General features: G+C 42.1%; 1 protein-coding gene across 3 annotated transcripts in view; it reads right to left on the bottom strand.

The window, feature by feature from the left end:
• The window catches only part of LOC115659873 (protein HEG homolog 1-like), a 42,728-nt gene that overhangs the window by 5,385 nt on the left and 16,329 nt on the right, over window positions 1–21,014 (bottom strand). For 2 of the 3 annotated variants that reach the window (XM_030580603.1, XM_030580605.1), the window contains exons 2-4: window positions 6,339–6,683; window positions 5,115–5,441; window positions 1,399–1,731 (exon numbers count right to left, since the gene is read on the bottom strand). In XM_030580603.1, the coding sequence (XP_030436463.1) occupies window positions 1,399–1,731; window positions 5,115–5,441; window positions 6,339–6,683 (1,005 nt within the window). The remainder of the gene's footprint in view (window positions 1–1,398; window positions 1,732–5,114; window positions 5,442–6,338; window positions 6,684–21,014) is intronic. The other variant, XM_030580604.1, reaches the window with a different exon arrangement.

The raw sequence follows: 21,014 nt of genomic DNA, 5'->3' as shown, positions 1-21,014 counted from the left end.
TGCCAGCTTAGAGAGATCTGAACCCTTTACGGTGAAGAACACCACGTGAAATTAATATTTGCAAAAAATTAGCATAAACCATGAAAAGTGAAACTAAAAAAAACTGTGGCAATAATAAGCAGCACACTTAACTTCATCATTCAGTGATACTGCTTTGCATATTGCATTCTGTGCTGCTAGCACATACAAAATTATAAAACAACGAAATATTTGGAATTAAATTCAGTAGGCTTAGAACACTGAATAACTAAGGGCTTGTCTACATAAGGTGTTACCGGTAGCAAGACAAAGTGGGACACTACAGGGTACTAGCTTGCTGCACACTAACATCCAATGTGGACACTGCTGTGGTGCAGCAGAAGTCCTGGAGCATTCTTTGACTTAGTATACTTTACAAGCAGACTTGGCCACAGCTCCTGGAACTTTTAGGGTATATTGTAACTAAACACCTGTCTCAGCTGACTTGGGCTTGTGGGGCTGGAACTACCAGGCTGTTTAGGCTCAGTCTGGAACCTGGGCTCTGGGACTCTCCTCCCTAGCGGGATCCCAGAGTCTGGACTCCAGCCTGAGCCTGAATGTCTACACTGCAATTAAACAGCACAGCAGCCTAAGCCAGCTGACATGGGCCAGCTGTGGGGTGTTTAACTGCAGTGTAGACATACCCTTTGTGCACCGTAGCATTGTCCACACAGGATATTTGCTGCGTGGCAAACTAGTGGCTTGCTGTGTAATAGTGCCCCAGTGTAGACAAACCCTAGATATTCAAAAACACATGTGATGCAAGGGGTGGAATAAGTAGATATTTGACTCCTCCAGGGTAGCTGGCCAAGAACCACAAATCTTAGTGGACACAACAAAGTCAGCACGGCCTTTAGTTTGAATTACTGATGACTGGACTGAGTTCACAGGCAGCAGTATGGTCCAACAGATACAGCAAAGGACAGGTACTCAGGAGATCTGGGTTCAAATCCGAGCTTTGCAGCACAACCAGAGGTAATGATTAGAGATAGTCAAAACTATTTTTTGACAGAAAATTGGATTTTGACTAAATGAAAATTTTCATGAAAAGTGTCCGTTTTCTGTGTAAAAATTTTGACTAAGTGTCAAAAAGTCAAAACCTTGAAAACCAAAAACTCTTGTTTTTCTACAAAAAGTTGAAATTTTCCACCAAAAATCCAAACTACTCATCCAGTTTCCCACAAGCTCTAGTAATGATGCCTACCCATGGCTACCTAGTTGTGAACTTTTTTGAGATCTATGGGAAAAAGCTATATAGTGCAAAATATAATATTATTCCTCCTCTAGTAAAAGAATAATTAGGTATTTTGTTCACAAAGGGTTTTTAAAATAAATTAAAAAAACTTTAAAACAGCAAGCTACTGGACTAATAATGCTCACCTTTGGAAGCAGTTTCTGAAGCAGAATGAGACTGTGTAAGCAAAGGGTCTGTTGAAGGCTCTATGAAATCTGTGGCAGCCAATGAGATATGAATTCTACTGGTCAGTGGTATAGACGATATAGATGACGACTGGGTTAAATACGAAGAGCTGGACATTTCAGTACCAGAAGTAGAGTTTCCTGTTGCATTAGAAGATCTGCTGCTGTTTATTAGATCTTGTAATATCCCTGCTCCAGCTCTGGTGGATGTAGTTGAAATGTACGTACTGGCAATGTGAGAACTGGCAATATTTTTCTCTGAGCCGCTAATTGGCTGATGGCTACTTCCAATGGCTGAAACAGGGTAAAGAAATATTAAAATTCCATTCTCATAAGTCAAAACACTTGGACAATTTTTCTTCCAATAATATTCAGATATACTGTTTGTGTGTAGCGGAGAAAATAAAAATGTTTCAGTTTGGTGAAAATAAGTGATACCATGGAAAGAAATCACTGACTGAAACCTTTATATTGAGGAAACCCTGCAAGTACTGACAGATGTCTATTCATAGAGTCATAGAAATGTAAGGCTGGAATGGATCTCAAGAAGGTCATCTAGTACTTCCCCCTGTGCCGAGGCAGTATTAACTATACCTAGACCAGGGGTCAGCAACCTTTCAGAAGTGCTGTGCTGAGTCTTCGAGTATTCACTCTACTTTAAGGTTTTGCGTGCCGGTAATACATTTAACGTTTTTAGAAGATCTCTTTCTATAAGTCTAATATATATAGACAAACTATTGTTGTATGTAAAGTACATAAGGTTTTTAAAATGTTTAAGAAGCTTCATTTAAAATTAAATTAAAATACAGAGCCCCCTGGACTGGTGGCCAGGACCTGGGCAGTGTGAGTGCCACTGAAAATCAGCTCATGTGCCGCCTTCGGCACGCGTGCCATAGGTTGCCTACCCCTGACCTAGACCATCCCTGGTTGGTGTTCGTCTAACCTGTTCTTAAAAACATCCAATGACGGGGATTCTACAACCTCCTCTGGGAACCTGTTCCTGCGCTTAATAGTTAGAAAGCCTTATAGTTAGAAAGTTTTTCCTAATATCTAACTTAAATGTCCCTTGCTGCAAACTAAGCCAATTATTTCTTATCCTACCCTCAGTGAACATGGAGAACAATTGAACACCATCCTCTTAATAACAACTTTTTACTATTTTTAGACTTATCAAGTTCCCCCCCCCTCCCCTTTTCTCTTCTCTAGACTAAATATGCCCAATTCTTTCAACCTTTCCTCTGAGGTCATGTTTTCTAACTCTCTTACCATTTTTGTTGCTCTCCACTGGATTCTCACCAACTTGTTAACATTTTTCTTAAAGTGTGGTGCCCAAAACTGGACACGGTGCTCTCCAGCTGAGGCTTCATCAGTGCTGAGTAGAATGGAACATTTACCTCCCATGTCTTACATACGACACTCCTGTTAATTCATCCCAGAATGACATTTGTCTTTTTTGCTGCAGCATCACACGGCGGACTCATATTCAATTTGTGATCCACTCTAATCCCCAGACCCTTTTCTGCCTAGCCGGTTATTCCTCATTTTGTATTTGTGCATTTGAGTTTTAATTTAAGGGCAGTACTTTGCACTTATCTTTATTGAATTTCATCTTGTCAATTTCAAACCAAGTCTCCAGTTTATCAAGATAATTCTGAATTCTAATCCTGTCCTCCAAAGTGCTAGCAACCTCTCCCCGCTTGGTGTCATTTGCAAATTTTATAAGCACACTCTCCTCTCCATCATCTATGTCGTTAATGAAAATATTGAATTGTATTGGACAAGACAGACCCTTAGGGCAGTGGTTCCCCAACTTATTCTGCCGCTTATGCAGGGAAAGCCCCTGGAGGGCCAGGCCGGTTTGTTTACCTGCCACGTCTCCAGGTTTGGCCAATCGTGGCTCCCAGTGGCCGCGGTTCATCGCTCCAGGCCAATGAGAGCTGCTGGAAGTGGCGGCCAGTATGTCCCTCGGCCCACACCGTTTCCAGTAGCTCCCATTGGCGTGGAGCAGCGAATGTGGCCACTGAGAGCTGTGATCGACCAAACCTGCAGACATGGCAGATAAACAAACCAGCCCAGCCGCCAGGGGCTTTCCCTGCACAAACGGCTGAACAAGTTTGGGAATCACTGCCTTAGGTGATCCCACTTGCTATGTTCTCCCAGTTGGACAACGAACCATTGATAAAATAATGGCTAAAATATATTAAAGGATCAGTTAAGGGGAAAAAAAAATCAATGAACTAACAGAGATTCATACTGAACTTCACCATTCAAACTGCATTGCTTTTGCATTTTCTCCTTTGTCCCTCCCCTGTCTGTATGTTGTCCATGTAGACCCTGCCCTTGCAAACAGACCCATGCAGGTGGACCTTTTCCCCAGTGAAGTCACTGAGTCATGTGGGGACAGATGAGCTTGCAGGATCAGGGCCTGAGACTGCATGATCCACATCTGTTGGAGAGGACCTATCACACTGCTAGCACTAAAAGAACAACACAGCAAATCACAAAAAAAATACAAAATAGAATAAAAATTATTTTTTAAAAGTCGTCATAAATAAATAATAAAAATAACATAGCGTGTTTGCAATTAAGTTCAGCAAATCTGGGAGGCTGAGTACAAAGGATCTTTCTTAAATATATGGCCCAAATGCACAAAGTGCAAATTACCAGTAATGAACTCCCTCTCCATCACAGTTAGTTGTTCAAGAAGTACTACTACGAATCAGGCCTGGCTCTTCTATAGCACTTTTCATTAGTAGGTCCCATAACGTTTTACGAAGGAACAATTCAGAAACTCCAAGAATAACTGGACCATTACAAAAATATTATTGACTCATGAGATCTAGAGTGGCCCTTAATCGGAACTGCTGACAAAAGGACACAATTCAGAGGAAGTCATTTGTTCCAACAGGTAGCAAACAAGAGAGACTCAAGAGGCCTAGGTTTGAATGCTGGCTCTGTTAGACTTGCTTTGTGGCCTCAGTCAAATCATTTAACCTCTCTCTCTCTCTGTTTTCCTATTTGTAAAATTAAATAATGATACTTACCCACCCTTTTGCAACTTTATGAAATTTATGGCTGAAAAGCACTATACAGATTTTAAGGCCAGAGAAGACTATGGTGATTTAGTCTGACCGCCTGACTAACAACAGCCATAGAATGTCACCCACTAATTCCTGTATCAAGCTTAATGACCTGTGACTGAACTAGAGCATGTATCTTTTCAGTAAGACATCCAATCTTGATTTAAAGACTTCACATGATGGAGAATCCCTCATGTCCCTCAGAAAACTGTTCTACTGCTCAATGACCCTGACTGGTAAAAATTTGCAACTTATGTCCAGTTTGAATTTGTCTGGCTTCGATTTCCAGTGAGTAGGTCTTATTACGCCTTTGCTAAATAAAAGAGGAGTCTACTATCAGACACCTAATTATGCTCAAGTCACCTCTTAACCTTCTCTTTGCTAAGTAGATTGAGTTCTTTAAATCTCTTACTGCAAATCTCTTACTGCAAGGCATATTCTACAGCTATCAAAGAATTCTTCAACCCTCTCTAACTTTTCATTAAAAATTGCTAAGTGCTTAGTACTATTATTCCTATATTTTCAAAAAATGACATTTGGTAATATTTTATAATATTTTTACTGTGAAATGAAAAGCCTATGGACTGTAAAACTCACCTGGGAGACCACTCTTTACAGGGGAATATGTAAGTAAAGGCCCTGCTGAAGACTCAGGGAGAGCAGCGATAGTTGATGATCTATTACTTCCTCTAGTCCATGATATAGAAGCTGAGGAGTGGGATAGATCTGAAGATATGGGAATTTCTGTATGAGAAGTGGTGCTTTTCAGTGAATCAGTCGAAGCAATGCTGTTTGTTAGCAACTCTATTGTCCTCTCCCCACCTCTTCTGAATGTAGGTGAAATGTACATACTATCAGTATGAAAACTAGGAGTCTTTTTTTCCATATCCCAGATGCTAGCTGTCTCCTGGCTGCTTCCAATGGCTGAAATACAATAAAGAGAAATTAAAATATTTGTATTGTTGTTGTGCTAACAGCACTTACAGTGGCAGCTCTTAAAAACATGCCAATTTTGGCTTATACAAGTAGCCAAAGTTGCCACAGTATTTGCACTATTACCTAAACTTCCCTATACTTCACACAGAGAATACTGCAAATACTGGTGTGACATTGTCTAATTATCCAATGGAATTAAGCATGTTTTTAAGTGTGAATGCTGTAATCAGACACATACAGCACATGTGAGAATTCTTCAATCAGTAGGAAAAAAAAAACACCATAGCCCTGCTGCTTTCGCAAAAACACAAGCATGTACACAGCTGTACTCCTGGTCACAGCCAATGGGACATGTACATGAAGAAAGTTAAGTGTTTTCAGGATAAGGGTTTACAAAAAAAATCACTTACTGAAAATGTTACACACAGACACTCTTTGCCTACAAATAAGAAAATGATTTTTATTTACCCTATGACCCTGTTACATTGCCAGAGCTGTGTAAAGGGGCCTTAGTGAAATGAGACTCACTCCTGAAATGCCATGAAAGGTTTTAGTTGCCTTAATGTTTGTAATGAAATTCAGCAGGGTGGATGGCTGAGCTCAATAACTTAGAGACATATGTATGGTTAATATAAATTACCAATACTGGACTCCCTTTCCATGTCACTGGTTGGTCAAGTATGACAAATGCAACTTCTAAGAAGCTCAAGAAGAAAACAGATCACCTTTCTTTAAAAACAAAATCACCCCCTGAAATTAAGAATGTCCTAGAATATAGTTACCAACAACGGGGCATGATTCCTTTATAAATCATTACTTACATTTGGTGCAAGGTATTGGGTGGGGTTTACCAAGACTACTGCTCTTATGGATGATAAAACTCACCTGGAGGATCACTTTGTGAAGATGAATAGGTGGGTATCTCAGAAGAATGTACAATCAAAGTCTCCGTTCCAGGCTCAGTGAAATACATGTCACTTGAGGAGCTATTTCTTCTGTTCTGCTCTACAGAAGAGGAGTGCTGGGTTAAATTTGCAGAACTGATCATTTCTGTATAAGAGGTGGTGCTTTCTGTTGCAGTTGTAGACATGGCACTGTTTGTTATAGACAGCAACGTCCTCTCTCCACTTCTGGAGAATGTAGTGAGTGTCTCCATATTGTCTGTAGGAGACCTGGAAGTCCTCATTTCGATATCTGAACTTCTAGGTGTCTGATAGCCACTTCCAATGACTGAAACGGAGCATAAGGTAAGTGAAAAAATTAAAAATTTTATCTGCAGAACACCAAGTGTGCAGAGTCAGATTCTGATCTCTGTTACACAGGGGGAAACCTGAAGTAATTAAGCTGAAAATCATGGCGTTTCTTTGGGTTTACACTAGTGTAAATCAGAGCAGAATCTAGCCCATGTCATCAAATTCAGAAATCAACGAGTTTGTGCAATGTAAGCCACGCTGCATTTGGTTTCTTCTCTTTGTCTGGGGAACAGTTTTGGGAAATTACTCTAAAGTTAATAAAAATGAATTCCTTCAAAAGAAATTAATAATGGAATACTTATAATCTGGAATCCCTAAAAGAACTGGTACCTCCAGGACTATTAGTCTTGGAAGCCAACTATTAGTAATGGAAGATCTGGCATGAATTTCAGTGGTTTAAAAAACTGGAGTTTAGAAACTTCTATCTGCCTGGATAATAAGCTGAAAAGTCATAGGTTGGTATAATCTAGCCAACAAAAAAGGGAGACACCAAAATATTAGGGCCGATTTAGAAAATTTTGGCCACTGTCTTTTGTAGAATAAGAAACAAAACATTGGTCTCCCTACGCTATCCTCAATTCACTCTACCACAGCTATTATTTTAATGTTGATGTTAAGAGAGGCGGTGGCTCCTCAGTACCCCTAACTGTCAAACTGCGTGTCCCATATTGTGCACCCCAAAAACGAAGCACTCTGGGAACTCTTGTATAGCAGGGCCTTAATCTCTATTTTCCAACTGTGAAACAATCTGGTAATCATAGTGCTGACCTATCTTTGTTGTTCCCTTTGAGGTCTGTAGATGAAAGTGAGCAATCAGGGGAAAGTGTAATTAGTCATTACCGTGAAGTGAATCCTAGCTTCCACAACAGTGCCTCTAATGTTCTCTGATGATAAGTGGAATCATTTTATGAAGATTACTTCTGAATGTGGCTTCAATAGCTAAATCTACATAACATGTAGTGATCAACTAGATGTGGACAGCAATTTCAATTGCATTCTATTCAAAGTCTGAAAAAGACAGTGATCAAGGGGAAATGGAAATAAGTCAGTAAAAACTATTCAGTAAGGCTGATGGGAAAATGGGATGTAATTTTTCTTTAAAATTTCCCAGCAAATATGTCATCCTTCCCTGATCCTCATCAAAATTTGAAACTTCAATTAAAAATAGTCATATTTTCAAATGTCAAAAATTTCACCCACTCTGTACGAGGTCAAAAAATGAGACAAGATTTTGTTGAAAATTCTAACCTGTTCTTCGATCACAGGGTCAATTAAAAAAAAAGTCATCAATTGGAAAATATCAAAAACATTCGCCCTGCCCTATTTTACTTTTTGACCAGACTTACTTTTTGAAGTTTATAACTGAAAACATTTTCAACTTAGTACAAGCATTATATTGCTGGTGTGTCACTTTGAACATGTACTGTTGTATTCAGAGAGACGGTGGCATTCAGAGCTAGATTAGATTTCTTCTGGCACTCAAGGCTGATTCAGGGCTATCATTCAGGCCCAGGTTTGAGGCCCAGCACCAAAACCTAATAAGTTGTTCTGGAGAGACTTTGTCCCGAAGTAGAAGAAATCTCCCAAAACAGATTTCAGCCATTGTGGAAAATGGAAATCTCAAGAGAACTGGCTTGTGATCTAATACGAACTGTGCCCAAACTGGAAAATAGGTCCCATCTGGGTATGGATTCCATTCAGATTGGACTCAGATCACTCCTTGCTGGCCAGTTCTGACAGGCTGCAAAAGCTGTGTTCCCAAGCAGCACTAGGTTAGGAGGGGACATCCATAGTGAAGCAAAAAGAGTTCTGAGCATCTTCGCTTTTCACTCCTCCTCTCTGCACCAGACTCGTGTGAGAAAGCTGAGCCAGCTCTGCACTGTGTTCCTGCACCCAGACACTCCACAGCCCCCAGGAAACCAATGGGAGTGAGGCACCCCGTGGGATTTGCAAAAGAACCTAAGCACCTAGCTGCGTCTGTGGGCCCCTAAATAGCTTTACAAATCTACCCTTAAAAAAGGACTGAAGTGGCTGTTCATTAGTTAGCTTCTTGGTTCCATTACAGTGCTGGTCCCCAAATATTTTTGTCCACACTCCCCTTATCTGGTCTGCACCCTCCCCCTCCCCCCGAAACAGGGCCAAGGTCAAGGGCGGGGCTGGTCCTGCAGCTGGGGCCTCAGCCAGGAGCAGGTCCACAGTCGAGCCTGGAGCTGGGGGCTGCGGCCAGGAATTAGAGACTGGAGCCGGGAGTGGGCCCACAGCTCAGCCAGGAGCCAGGGGCCATGGCTGGGCCCATGGTCGAGGCTGGGAGCTGTGGTCGAGACCGGGAGCAGAGGTGTGGCTGGGAGTGGGACCGCAGTCGGGGCTGGAACTGCAGTTGGGGCAGTCATAGCTAGGGTTGCCAACTTTGGTTGGATTAATTCCTGGAGATATTGTTACATGACAATCTTTAATTCCTGGAGACTTCAGGACAATCCTGGAGGATTGGCAACCCTCGTCAGGGCCTCAACAGGGGCTGTGGCAGGAGTGGAACCATGACCTGGGGCTGGGCTCAGAGTGGAGCTCAGGGCAGAGCGGGGCTGGGTGGCGCTCCCTCCCTGTTCCCTGTGGGGGCTGACTCGGGCCACCCCTGGCTCCTGGCCCCGATTGTGGGCCTGTTTCCCCCCAAAATGTTCCCCCATGCCCCTGTAGGGGACATGCCCCACAGTTTGGGGACCACCACATTACAATATTAGCGAATACTGCTGACCCCAGTAAGACTATATGCTATCGTCATAGTTTTAGCCTAGTACTACTCCATAGCCCAATACCTTCTGACCACAGTGCTTAACGATAACTGCAGTGAGCAGTCTGTGGAAGTGAGGTTTAGTTGTGGAAGTCAGGCTTATACACACAAACACAGAGAGAGACAAAGAGAGGGAGAGGGTGAGGGCTTGGAAGGATCAGATTTTTATCAGTAAATGTTGGTAAGTATTGATTTAAATGCATGGACACAAATCGACGAAAAACATTTCCATCTGTAATAATCAAAATTTCAGAGAGGCCAAGAAAGAAAAAATCCGCTTGAAAACTTATTAGAGTTTGATTTAAGGATATTTACTTTGTCTGTTTTGACATCTGTTGTAGACAATTTGTGTTTTAACGATTATAGAGCTTTAACTTATTTCTGAGTCTCAGAATCTCCTGTCATTGAATAATTATTGTCTGACCTCCACATCATTTCTTGCAACTGTGAAACCAATAAACATTGAAAAAAATGCTTATAAATAAACATCAATATTGTCCAATAGTAACTATCAAAATTAAAATCAAATTCTGCCAAACACATATATAAAGCTATAGGAAACATGAGGATTTCAGTTCATGTTAATCTCATGAACCAAAACACGTGAGTTCAGTTCATCTAAGTATGCAGCCCCTGAGGCTTCAGTAACCCCCCAAATCTATATAAACACCAAACGTGTCTGCTTCATTGTAAACTAAAACAAAACAAAATGCATCACTCACTCTTTGCGGATTACCATAAGTAATTTTCTGGGAGAGCAGCCTGAAGGTCCCAAACCCCCTCTGGCTCCTGTGTGGGGAGTGTGGCAAACTACCTAGCCCATTTCACCATCTTCAGACAGGTAGGTAGCAGTGAGGGAGTAGGTCTGCAGCCTCCTATTAAATGAAGAAAAATCTAGGGGATGAAAACCTGCTTCTCCACCTCCACATCCAGCAGCACGGGGATCCACAAAGCTATAGCATGTCCTGTGTCATCACCCCACTCCCAATTACTGACTACTGGGCACCTCAGAATAAGGTAACTGACAATGATGGAGAAAGCAGTGGGATCGTCCAGACTCCACCAAAGATCATGCTGCTAAGAAGGAACCCTGCTCACCTTTTCTGTATTCCCCTGCCAAGCACTTTTCATAAGAACAGGGGCATTTATTGCCAGGACCTGGTTAAATTCCAGGGGGGTTATTCAACCTCATTTTCCTCTTGTACATATTCTTAATCATCTTCCCAGAAATGTCATGCAGGATTGCAGTGAGCCTGCCACCCCAGAGATGGCTGCATTTCCTGACTGATATGATCTCTCTTAAATACAGCAGTTTCAATGTTAACTCGCCGAGAGAGAGAGAGAGAGATGGAAAGTATTTGATTTAGATAGTAAGTACCTTGTAGCGGGCACTTTGTTTCTAATACAGATAGTAAATCACTTGAGGCAGAGACTGTCTTTTTGTCTTAGCCCAATGGGTGCCTGGTCTATGAATACGGCTCCTAGATGATACGGTAATATAGAAAAAATAATATGTTTGCATAATGCTGAGCACAAACAACAACAATAGTTTGGCAGAGTCGCTCAGACTATGCATTCAGTTGTTACTCCCATGCAAATAAGCACCAATTGTCCCCGTTGCATTCTTGCAGCCAATATCCAGACAGAAGTCTTGTATCCAGCACAGTCACAGCAAGCCAAGCCTACTCCCATTGAACAAGCTGCCTGTTGCTGCAGCTCTTTTGGATACAGGGATTCTGAAGCAGAGGGGGTCGGGCTTGGCATTTTATTTGCAAGTCAATACCCAGACTGAGGCTCAAAAATGCGGGTGTGTTTGTGGAAGGGGCATCAAATTCTTCTCTGCATCCATCTGTCCCCAAAATCTTCCAGATGTGAAACAGCAGATCACCCTGCTGGGAAACACGGAGAGGAGCTCTCGCATCTGTTTTTGCTCTATATAATAAATGTAAAGTAACAGACACTGAGAAAGCCTGTCGAGGCTAAATACTGACAACGCAAGATTTACCTTTCCAGACTATTGACTAGCTTGTCACTGAACCATCAGAAGGGCAAGCTACCGTATATACTGTGATACATTCAGATAGATTGCACAGAGCAATAGTATAATACCAGCCAAATTCAGGTGCCTAGAGTGCAGCTCTGCTGTTAAAATTAATTGTGTAAAAAAGCACAGCCTGGGGTTCCATACTTATGGTCTCTCAGTGACTCCTGATCAAATGTCATCAGTTTAAAAGTAAAAAGACAGACGTGGTTTTTCTAGCTGCTTGCCCAGCAAACCCTGGAATCTGGGTTCTTTCCTGCTTGCAACATCACCAGTGATAAATGGCCTGCTACACCTGTGAAGCGCCACTGTCTTCAAATTATGCCCTCACTAACACCTGTGCAATGCCACCACCTTCAGAGAGGGCAGAATCCAATACTATTCTTGGAACTCAACAGCTCTTTTGATGCCGTGCAAGTCAGACCAGAATCCAATTCATTCTCCCAGGATATAATTCAGTTTGTTTTCCTTACAATGATTTGGCTCTGCAGGGTAAACAGGAATAAAAAGGGAGTAAAAAACTTGTCTTAGTCACTCAAGTCAGTAGATCTAACTCTGAATACAGCCAGGGAGCAGCTCCACTGAGTAAGAAGGTGCCATTTTCAGAGGAGAATCGCACTTTCAATTGCCCTCAAAGTATGTGCAGCTGCATGAACAAAGGAGGAAGAAAGCATGCCAATGCAGGCTCAGATACCTGGTTTTGAGAGCACAGTTCACTCAGTTACCTTTGAAAATCTGGCCCACACTGTGGAAGCCAGAACGAAAAAATCAAACATGACAAAAATCTCTAATGACTGCTCAGTCCCTAGCAAGAAATGTATGATCTGGGCTCAAGGCAATCACAATTAGACTGCTGTTGACTCCCTTGCAGAAACATGACTCTCAGCTTGTGCAGAACAGCCCAGACCAAAACATCTTGCAAAATGAAATAAACACAGGACCTTCTGGTTTCTTCAGATCCCTTACAGATTTAGACTATAAGCAGTCCCATAGCTCAGGTACACTATTGTCACTAAAGATTTTGTCACATGCTAAGCTGTTGCCTTTGATTTAAAAAATAAACTCCTTCTACACTGCCACAGCTGTCAAGACAAAAATTTTAATTATAACATTAAATTGTCGCACCACCTGCACCATCAGCGTTTTTGTTTCCAGTTAGAACTATAGCACTAGCAATGATGCTTACCAGACACATCTAATCGTAAGTGCTACTTTTTCTTTGTAAGCACAAAAAGTATGCTATTTATTCACAGTGCAGTTATAACATGTCCAGTATAAACAGATCACGTTCCAGCAGATTTTTCAGCCCCGATGTCTGTTGTTTTCAGCCTGGCTCTGTAACCAGCTTGTGAAAGTCTTCAAACATATGCAGACACGTTAAAAGTATTTCTATATAATATAGCTGGATTTTATTCCCTCCCCCGTGCCAGCAAGGCCCTACTTTATGTCAGCATCACAACCCCTGTTTCTCCCTGCTTACGTACCCAAAGTTCTCTTCATCCTTGAGGCTCGTATCACATGTAAGCTGTGCCACTGTGGAAGTGGCTGTTACTCTAAAAGCTAATCACAATGTTTTCAATGGACATCAGTCAAGCCAATTGTTACAAAGCACATGGTTACTAATGGTGGGCCCTTGTAAGCTGTGCCACTTCCACAGTGGCACAGCTTACATGTGATACGAGCCTCAAGGATGAAGAGACTTTGTGACTTAAAGGCCTCGAAGGGGGAGTAGAGAGAATAGGATTTCCACCTCCCATTGCATCAGGTCTACCATACTACACTCTGGACAGCATGGCCGATGCTCCCTGTGGTGGGCTGGAGGTGGGCAGGGATGAAACTTTTGCCTGTGCATCATCCCGAACTTCAGCACAGTTTGACTTCCCCCCTCCTTTACTATTATTCACACCCAGTATTGACAGAGGTGGACTAATCTCTTTTACTCAGACTCTCTCTATTACTGCAGGTAATTTGCTTGGCTTCGCCTTTGCCATGCCTCATTAGCTGGAGTGAGCAGAGCAGAACCATACAGCATGTGCTATTGGTATAACTTTTACAAGCCAGCTGGCCGGGCCTGAGAGACACATGGGGAGGGGCAAGTGACTTGCTTAAGGTCAGATCCATGACAGAACCAAAACTAAAACACAGGTCTCCCAAGAACCAGCCTTGCACCTGCTCCCCTGTGCCATGCTGCTTGGCTCACCAGTGAAATGCAGTCACCTCTGGTGTGGAACACTAAAGAACAGTTTTAGGACAGGAAATGAAGCAGGCAATACCAATCTGAACTACAAGGGGAATTTAGGTAGGCCAAATGTAACTATCCACACTGGAATTTGGCCAGGATGTTGAGGGATCACACCTTTACCCTTGCATGAGATCTTCCATCAGCTCCTTGGTTTTATATCTGAACTGAAATACGGCACCTCATCCCCTAGGACATTAGTACAGTACTGATTCAGACAGACACTGAATCACCAACAGCAGTCCCTTGAGCACCCAAGCATTATTCCTCGAGGTCACCCAGCCCAGTACCACATAGGTCTATCTATCCTTGTTTAGTTTATAGAGGCTATAAAGAGCCCAGCCGTGTTCCCAGGGAAGTCAGCAGCAAATCCCAAACTGCTTTCAAAAGGCGCAAGCCCTAAAACAAGAGTCCATTCACTGAAATGCAGGCAGCTTAGGGTGGAAGGCAGCTGCTGTTAACATTTTAGGGCAGGAAGTGAAGAAAAATATTGTATCCCTTTAAAATTGCAGGGGGTAGTGGGATTAAAAGGTAAGCAGAATGGGATCACCTGAGCTGAAATTTGACCACAATGCCAGGGCTAACACCGGTACAAACCATGCAACATAAATTGATCTAGCCATTTATGTCTTGTTCAGTGAACTGAGAACTATTCTCCGCTCTTCTCTAGAAGGGATTTCCTAATTTAACCTCTAGAAGTGAAGAAATGATCCCCTCTAACCAGGGAGCAAAATTAAATCGGAGTTAATCATTAACCAGCAAAAATTAATAAAAGATAATACACTAGGTCACCCAATTCTACAAAACAACCACCCTTAACTCAGTTTCCATCATGTAGTTCACTCACTCCCCCCCACATGCCTGACTTTAATCTTCCCTTCACAGCTCATTTGAGAAGAGAAGGTAACATTTAGCAGTGGAAGGACAGGCTCATTGTACGGTGCAGCTGTGTTAAGTTATTGTATGTGAAGAATAAGGTGATGCTTTGCGCCCTGCTGGGACGAAGCATACTGAAGTAGATCTCTCATGAGAAAGAGAAGCTGTAATTGTAAAGCTCCCATCTGTTCAACTACATAATCTCAGCATCAGACTGAGAGACAGAGAAAAAAAAAATCTAAATACAGAAAGCTCTTTGCCGGCTGCAGGAAAACTTTAGGGCTCAGATTAAGCCATGAAGGATCAATAAAGATCAGATCAAGCCATCTACTTGCTGAATCTGTCCAGCCTCACTAGGTGGCACATACTTCTGCTTGTGTCTTTCTCAGCCACCAAGAAAATGGCTCTGTGTCATGTTTTGAAACACTGCTGCGGATGTAATGATTATGGGTGGAGGCCATTTGGGAGCCAAGCGAGTTTGTATGAACAAAAGCTACAGCCCTAAATCTGGACTGTTCAGGGCTCTGTGGGATTTTCAGTTTCCTTCCTTGTCCTTGCCCTGAAACAGCACTGAGAAAAAATCTGAAGCATAAAAAAAAACTTTTCATGCTTTTAACTGGTCAGTTCAGTATAAACATGTTGATATTATTCCTTCAAAAAGGGCCTTTGTGCGCATTAGCCACCAAAAGAGTTAAAGGGGGGGGGGCACTGCAACATACATTTCATCTCTTCATTATTTCTATCGATATTTATAAATGGACAAGGGACTGAAGAACATAATCTCTAGGAAATATCCTGCTAACACTAGCCAGAATCAATAGGCAAGTCCCTCAGTCTCTCACAACTGTAGATAAATCCCTATATTAAGCTACTTTGTATAATCCCTGTATTAAGCTATTTGAGGGCAGCATCAAAAAACACCATCTCCAGACACCCCCCTTCATGAGAACATCCCTGGCATCTCATCCAATATCAAGCAACTGCATGAGAAAACAGCTGGGGTTTGCATTGGGTCCTGGAGGCCAGCAAATCCAGGTTCCAGCAGGCCACCCTTTTTCTATCCATGCACAGCTATTTTTTAAAATTCAGCATCTTCAAGGAAACACATTAAATATCACTCAGTGTCCAATATCCCCAACATGGTTTAGTTTCTGTTCAGCATTCGCACTACACCTCTCTCTATATTCTATCCCCAAGAGAGCCATTGTGTGTCTCCAGCGAGTTATGGGACAAGGAACAGATGCACTGACAACAGACAACGTTCTCCCATTGCACCGATTTCACCCACCCACCCCTCTCTGCCTTCAGAAGCAGAGGAGAAAACAAAACAGCAAATCCAGACTGTTACCTAGCAATGGCTCCACAGAACACTACCCAATCCCTCTGTCTTCGAACAGAAGTCTCCCTTGGAAGTGGTAGGAGTGCACAACCGCTCTTTATGGTGTAGATCCCCCAACTTAACCTTGCAGGGCACCCCCTGTGTGAGCTCACGCAAGGTGGCTCAGCATAAACACTCTAAGCCCCACTCCCACCATCAGCACCACTGTATATGGAGTGTCACTGGCACATGCTGGAGCTTGGAAGCGTTACAGAGACGCATGTCCTCTTCAGGATGGCCCAGACCTCCAGCGAATTTGGGTTTGGAGGTTGAATCTTTCCCTGGCCTCGAGGGCAGTGAAACTTTTCTCACTTCTAGAAAGACCAACCAGGTGCAAACTCAAGCAGTTCCCAGTCTCTTAAGTGGGAAATTTGGCCCGTATCTTGCATAGGCCCCTCCAAAGAAGATAATTATAACTGTTCGAGACTAATACTAGGACAATTAGCCAGCAATGCCCACCCACAGCACCTACCACAACGGACTCCTGGGCTATGATTTGAGCTCCTAGGTGCTACCACAATACCAATAAATAAATAAATAAATAAATAAGCACTTATCCTATCGCTGCAATACACAAATGTACTGAGAACCCCTTCCATCATTCCCTCCCATGGATATTAGGAAATTGAAAACACACTAGTCAGATAGGCAGTGGAGCCACTTTAATGATGGTACCAGTAATATGATGACGTCAGACACAAACACAGCACGAGGCATCTATGCCAGTCACTCAAACACTGCACTCATTGCCTCTGCTCAGGAAAACGTAACATGCCAAACAAAAACGGCAAGGGAATCTTTTCTCTGTGGCAATCACCGTGCAGCAATCAAGTTTTACATGGAAAAAAAACAAACAAACAAAAAAAACAGCCTGAAGGAGACTGTAATTGAATCACTGAAACTTGAAAAAGATCGGGGAGGAAGGGGGTTTGTCCTTTATATTTGTCTGTGATAGATTGAAAAAAAGCCTAAAGGAGTTTTGTTTTCTGGTTTTTCACCTTAGAAATCCTAAGAATGCCAAGTCTGGCCTTCCCTACTGTTGTTGTTGGAGAACTTCTTGGAGGAATCAGAGATGTTTACTGGGGACTTTTCTCAGCCCTTCACTGAAATCACAGGGGTGCCAATTCCTTACTGAAAGGGAGCTTCTCTCTCAGTGGTTTAGTTAAATAAGTGTTAATAAAAAGAAACAAAAAAATCTTCCAAACACTATAAATAATAATAACAAAAATTCCCTTCCCTTCTCTGTTAATCAAGTTTCACTTTCTGCTACGTGATCCTAATAATTCCTCAGCCATCCACAGCATGCAAAAGACCTCAATTTCTAACGATAAATACTAGCAAGATTTCAATTTATTTTCAAAATCTTTCAGGCCTTTCTTTTATAATGAAACACAACAAAGAAGTCAAACACCCAATTTCCTCCCCCTCCTTTTTTTTTTTTTTTAAAAAAGATCCCTTGACATTTTCATTAGCTGGAAGGCAGCATCAATGCTTCAGGTCCTAAGCAGCTGAGGAAAGAGAAAAGCCCTTCAGAGAGCTGTTTTGTTGTCATTTTAATTTTTGCTCCCTTCTGAGGGCAGTGCTGCTGGAGTCTGTCAGACTGCTGGAAGAGGAAGTTGACTGGCAAAACTCCACCAAAGTGGAGCTGCTAGGTCATTGGAACAATAAAAAAGCAAGAAAAAACATCCTGGCTGCAAAAAAGAAAAAAAGAGCAAAGCCCATAGCAGTTCCCTGCGTGTGTACAGTACAGGTTGAATGGAGTGAACTAAGCCCTAAAACATCAGGACAATGTCACTGCTGACTTTTAGAAGCATACGAGTTAACTTACAGCACAGACTCTTCTGCAGTGCTAGTAAGTGTAAGCAAAGAGAAATAAAACCCAATGTGTCTGGAAAGTTTCTAATCATTAGAAAACTTACACGGGGCTTGACGGAACAATATTTCTGAGGAAGCTAGTCTGCTGCTTGTATGTAAAGATTAATTACTCTTTGAATGTTAAACAGAGTATCACAGAGCTTGTTGCTCCATTAGACAGTTCCCAGCAGCTGGACACACTTATTTAAATGGTAAGGCATAGGAAAACTCTTCTTCAATAGGAACAGATTTCAATAATAACACAGGGACTGATCCCAGGAAGCTTTGATTGATCTGCAACTCACAGATTCAGGCTCTTAAATTGGAAAAGGCGTGCAGAACTCAAAAGTTTCAAATTGAAACTCTAGGATAGTGAACCCTAAGGCCAGAAAGGATCATTAGACCATCACATCTGACCTCCCATATATCACAGGTCCCCTGCTTTGAGCCCAATAACTTGTGTTTGATTAAAGCATACCTTGAATGAGAACCCCAAAACTTTGCTGCTTGCGGCCTGGTCCACATAGAGATTTTGTACCAGTATAACTATTTCAGTTAGAGGCGTGATTTTTTTTTTCCACCTGGAGGAATAAACTATACCTGGTTAAGCACTTTTTTACTGGGCTAACAGCATCTCCAGCTTTTACTACATCAGTAGAGTTAAAGTGGCACAACTTTTTGTGTAGACAAACTTTTGTTAAAAATATTCAGCCATATTTAGAATGCAAAAACAACCCAAGCCCTTCAAATAATTAATACTTGACACTTCTGGAACACCTTCCTTCCAAGGATCCCACAGTGCTTTACAAAATGAATGATTTAGCCACATACTTCCCACCTGCCTCCACGCACCCAGTAGAAAAGCACTGTTTTCCTCATTTTTACAAAAAAAGAAGGCACGAAGAGATCAAATGACTTGACCAAAGCCACAGGGGAAGTAAGTGCCAGAGCCAGGATTAGAACTCACGAACATGGTCTGCACAAGGTCACCCAGGAAGTCACTGACAGAGCTAAGAGCACAACTTCAAGCCCAACTTCCAACCACAAAACCATGTTTTCTCTTCTTAACTCCGTGTTGTACTCCTTGAGCAGACAAAACACCCATGGGAGTTTTGTTTGTGTTAGGAGTACAGGACCAGGCCCTACGTCATGTGCCTCCCATCCCATCACTCCTCCTCCCTCAAAAATGTTATTCCACTTCAAGACCTGTCCTCCAACAGTTCTTTGCTCTTTAAACCCATTCCTACTCAGCACCTTATTCTGGCCCACTCCGAAGCTGATTCGTCTTCAAAACCTGAAAAAGGGCAGCACAGCACTTGCAAATGCTCCCTTGGGAGTGAATTTTTAAACACTTATTTACCGGTGTCTCATTGCTTTTTAATCCCATTGTGTAACAGGGATCATATTAACATGACGCACGTCTGCAGTAAAAAGCTTCTTTGGTGATCAGGCATTGCTGATTTGCAATGGCTTTTAATCAGCCTCACAAAAGTGTTTATCACTTTGCATGCAGCAACACAGCAAGCATTATCCCACTGATTGAGCTGTTTTCTGGGAGCTAATATTGCATCTCCAGCAAAGGACAGCTCAACTGATTCCTCTATGCATCTCTCCACATTGCTTCCAGACAGTAGCTGAGTTCCCAATGCACATCTCAGCGCTCTTTGGGAAGCAGGACTGCAGCAATGCTGCTACCCTGAGTTCTTTCCAGTCACATTCTTCCAATACATGGTCTGGGAATGGTATACTGCTTTGGTTTGAACTGTACTTGATCCGAACACCCTATCATTTGCTTCCCCCTAATGAGCCATCCTGCCATCTGGTGCATGCAAAGCCTAGATGCTGGAACAGCTTTTCCATCGCTAATCAAAGCACAACAAAGCCTTGTTTCAATTGAACACAAAGATTCAGAATAGGGGAGGTGGATTACAGCATACTAAAGATCCTGTGGTTCTAACATCAGCAGCATTCATCCCCACAAAAGCCACAAATCAGTTTGGCTGGAGGACAGCAGTCAGTTTACTGCAAATCAGACTATTGGACTCAAGCAGATCTGTGCTCTACCAGGCTCCTTCTACAACAAAGCTGTTCAGTGCCTGGAATCTCCTTGCTGATCCCGTGTGTCATGGAATCTCACTCCTCTCCTTCAAATGCCTCCCACTGACAGACCATGGCCCCGGCAAAGAACTTAAGCATGTGCTCAACTTTAAGCATGTGAATAACCCCAATGGAATTACTCATGTTCTTAAGTGCTTTGCCGGATCAAGGCCTCAGTCAGGATCTTCCAGTGCCAACCTTTACCCAGGTCTCCATTATGAAGAGTATCTATAAATGCCCAAGCTATCTTTTTAAATCCAAAGTCAAACAAAAATTTTTTTTACCTCATTACATCTTTCAGTGTTGCAACCCTTGTTCTCCTAGTGTTTATCATCAGCCCCTTGTTGTGTAAAGTCTCATTTAGAACGTAAGCTCTGCAGAAGAGGAATTTCGTTTTCAGGTTCTAACACAAATACAGCTTTGTCTTTTCTTAGAGTCACTACAAAGGGATACAGTCCCATGTCTAGAATCAGATGACTTCGCTCATATGGCTGTTCACTGTTAGATCTACAAAGTGATACACACAGCAGCCAAGAAAAACAAATCTTACTACATATTATGACACACAGACACATTATAACACATATTCTTATGCATATTTATTAACTGTAAAGAAAATTAATAGTTATTATGGCCAGAAGGGACCATTATGACCATCTAATGTGACTTCCTATGTAATACAGGCCAAAGAACCTCACCCAATAATTTCTGCGTCAAGCCCATAACTTCTGTTTGAGCTATCACAGATCTTTTAGAAAGACATCCAGCCTTGATTTAAACACTTCAAGTGACAGAGAATCCACCACCTCTCTGGGTATGTTTTTCGGTTAATACTGTCACAGTTAAAAATGTGCACTTTATTTTCTGTCAATTTTTCTAGCTTCATCTTCTATCATTAGCTCTTACGCATTTTTCTGCCAGATTAAAGAGCAATATACCATCAGAAATCTATTCCCTAGGGTGGTTACTTGTAGACTGTGAGCAAATCATCTTATTTTCTCTAAGATAAGCTACATTGATTGAACTTCTTACATCCCT

Source organism: Gopherus evgoodei, chromosome 11, assembly GCF_007399415.2.
Source record: "Gopherus evgoodei ecotype Sinaloan lineage chromosome 11, rGopEvg1_v1.p, whole genome shotgun sequence".
In the NCBI taxonomy this organism is placed as follows: Eukaryota; Metazoa; Chordata; order Testudines; family Testudinidae; genus Gopherus; species Gopherus evgoodei.
Note: the sequence above shows the minus strand (reverse complement) of the source record. Positions and strands in the feature narration are given on the sequence as shown.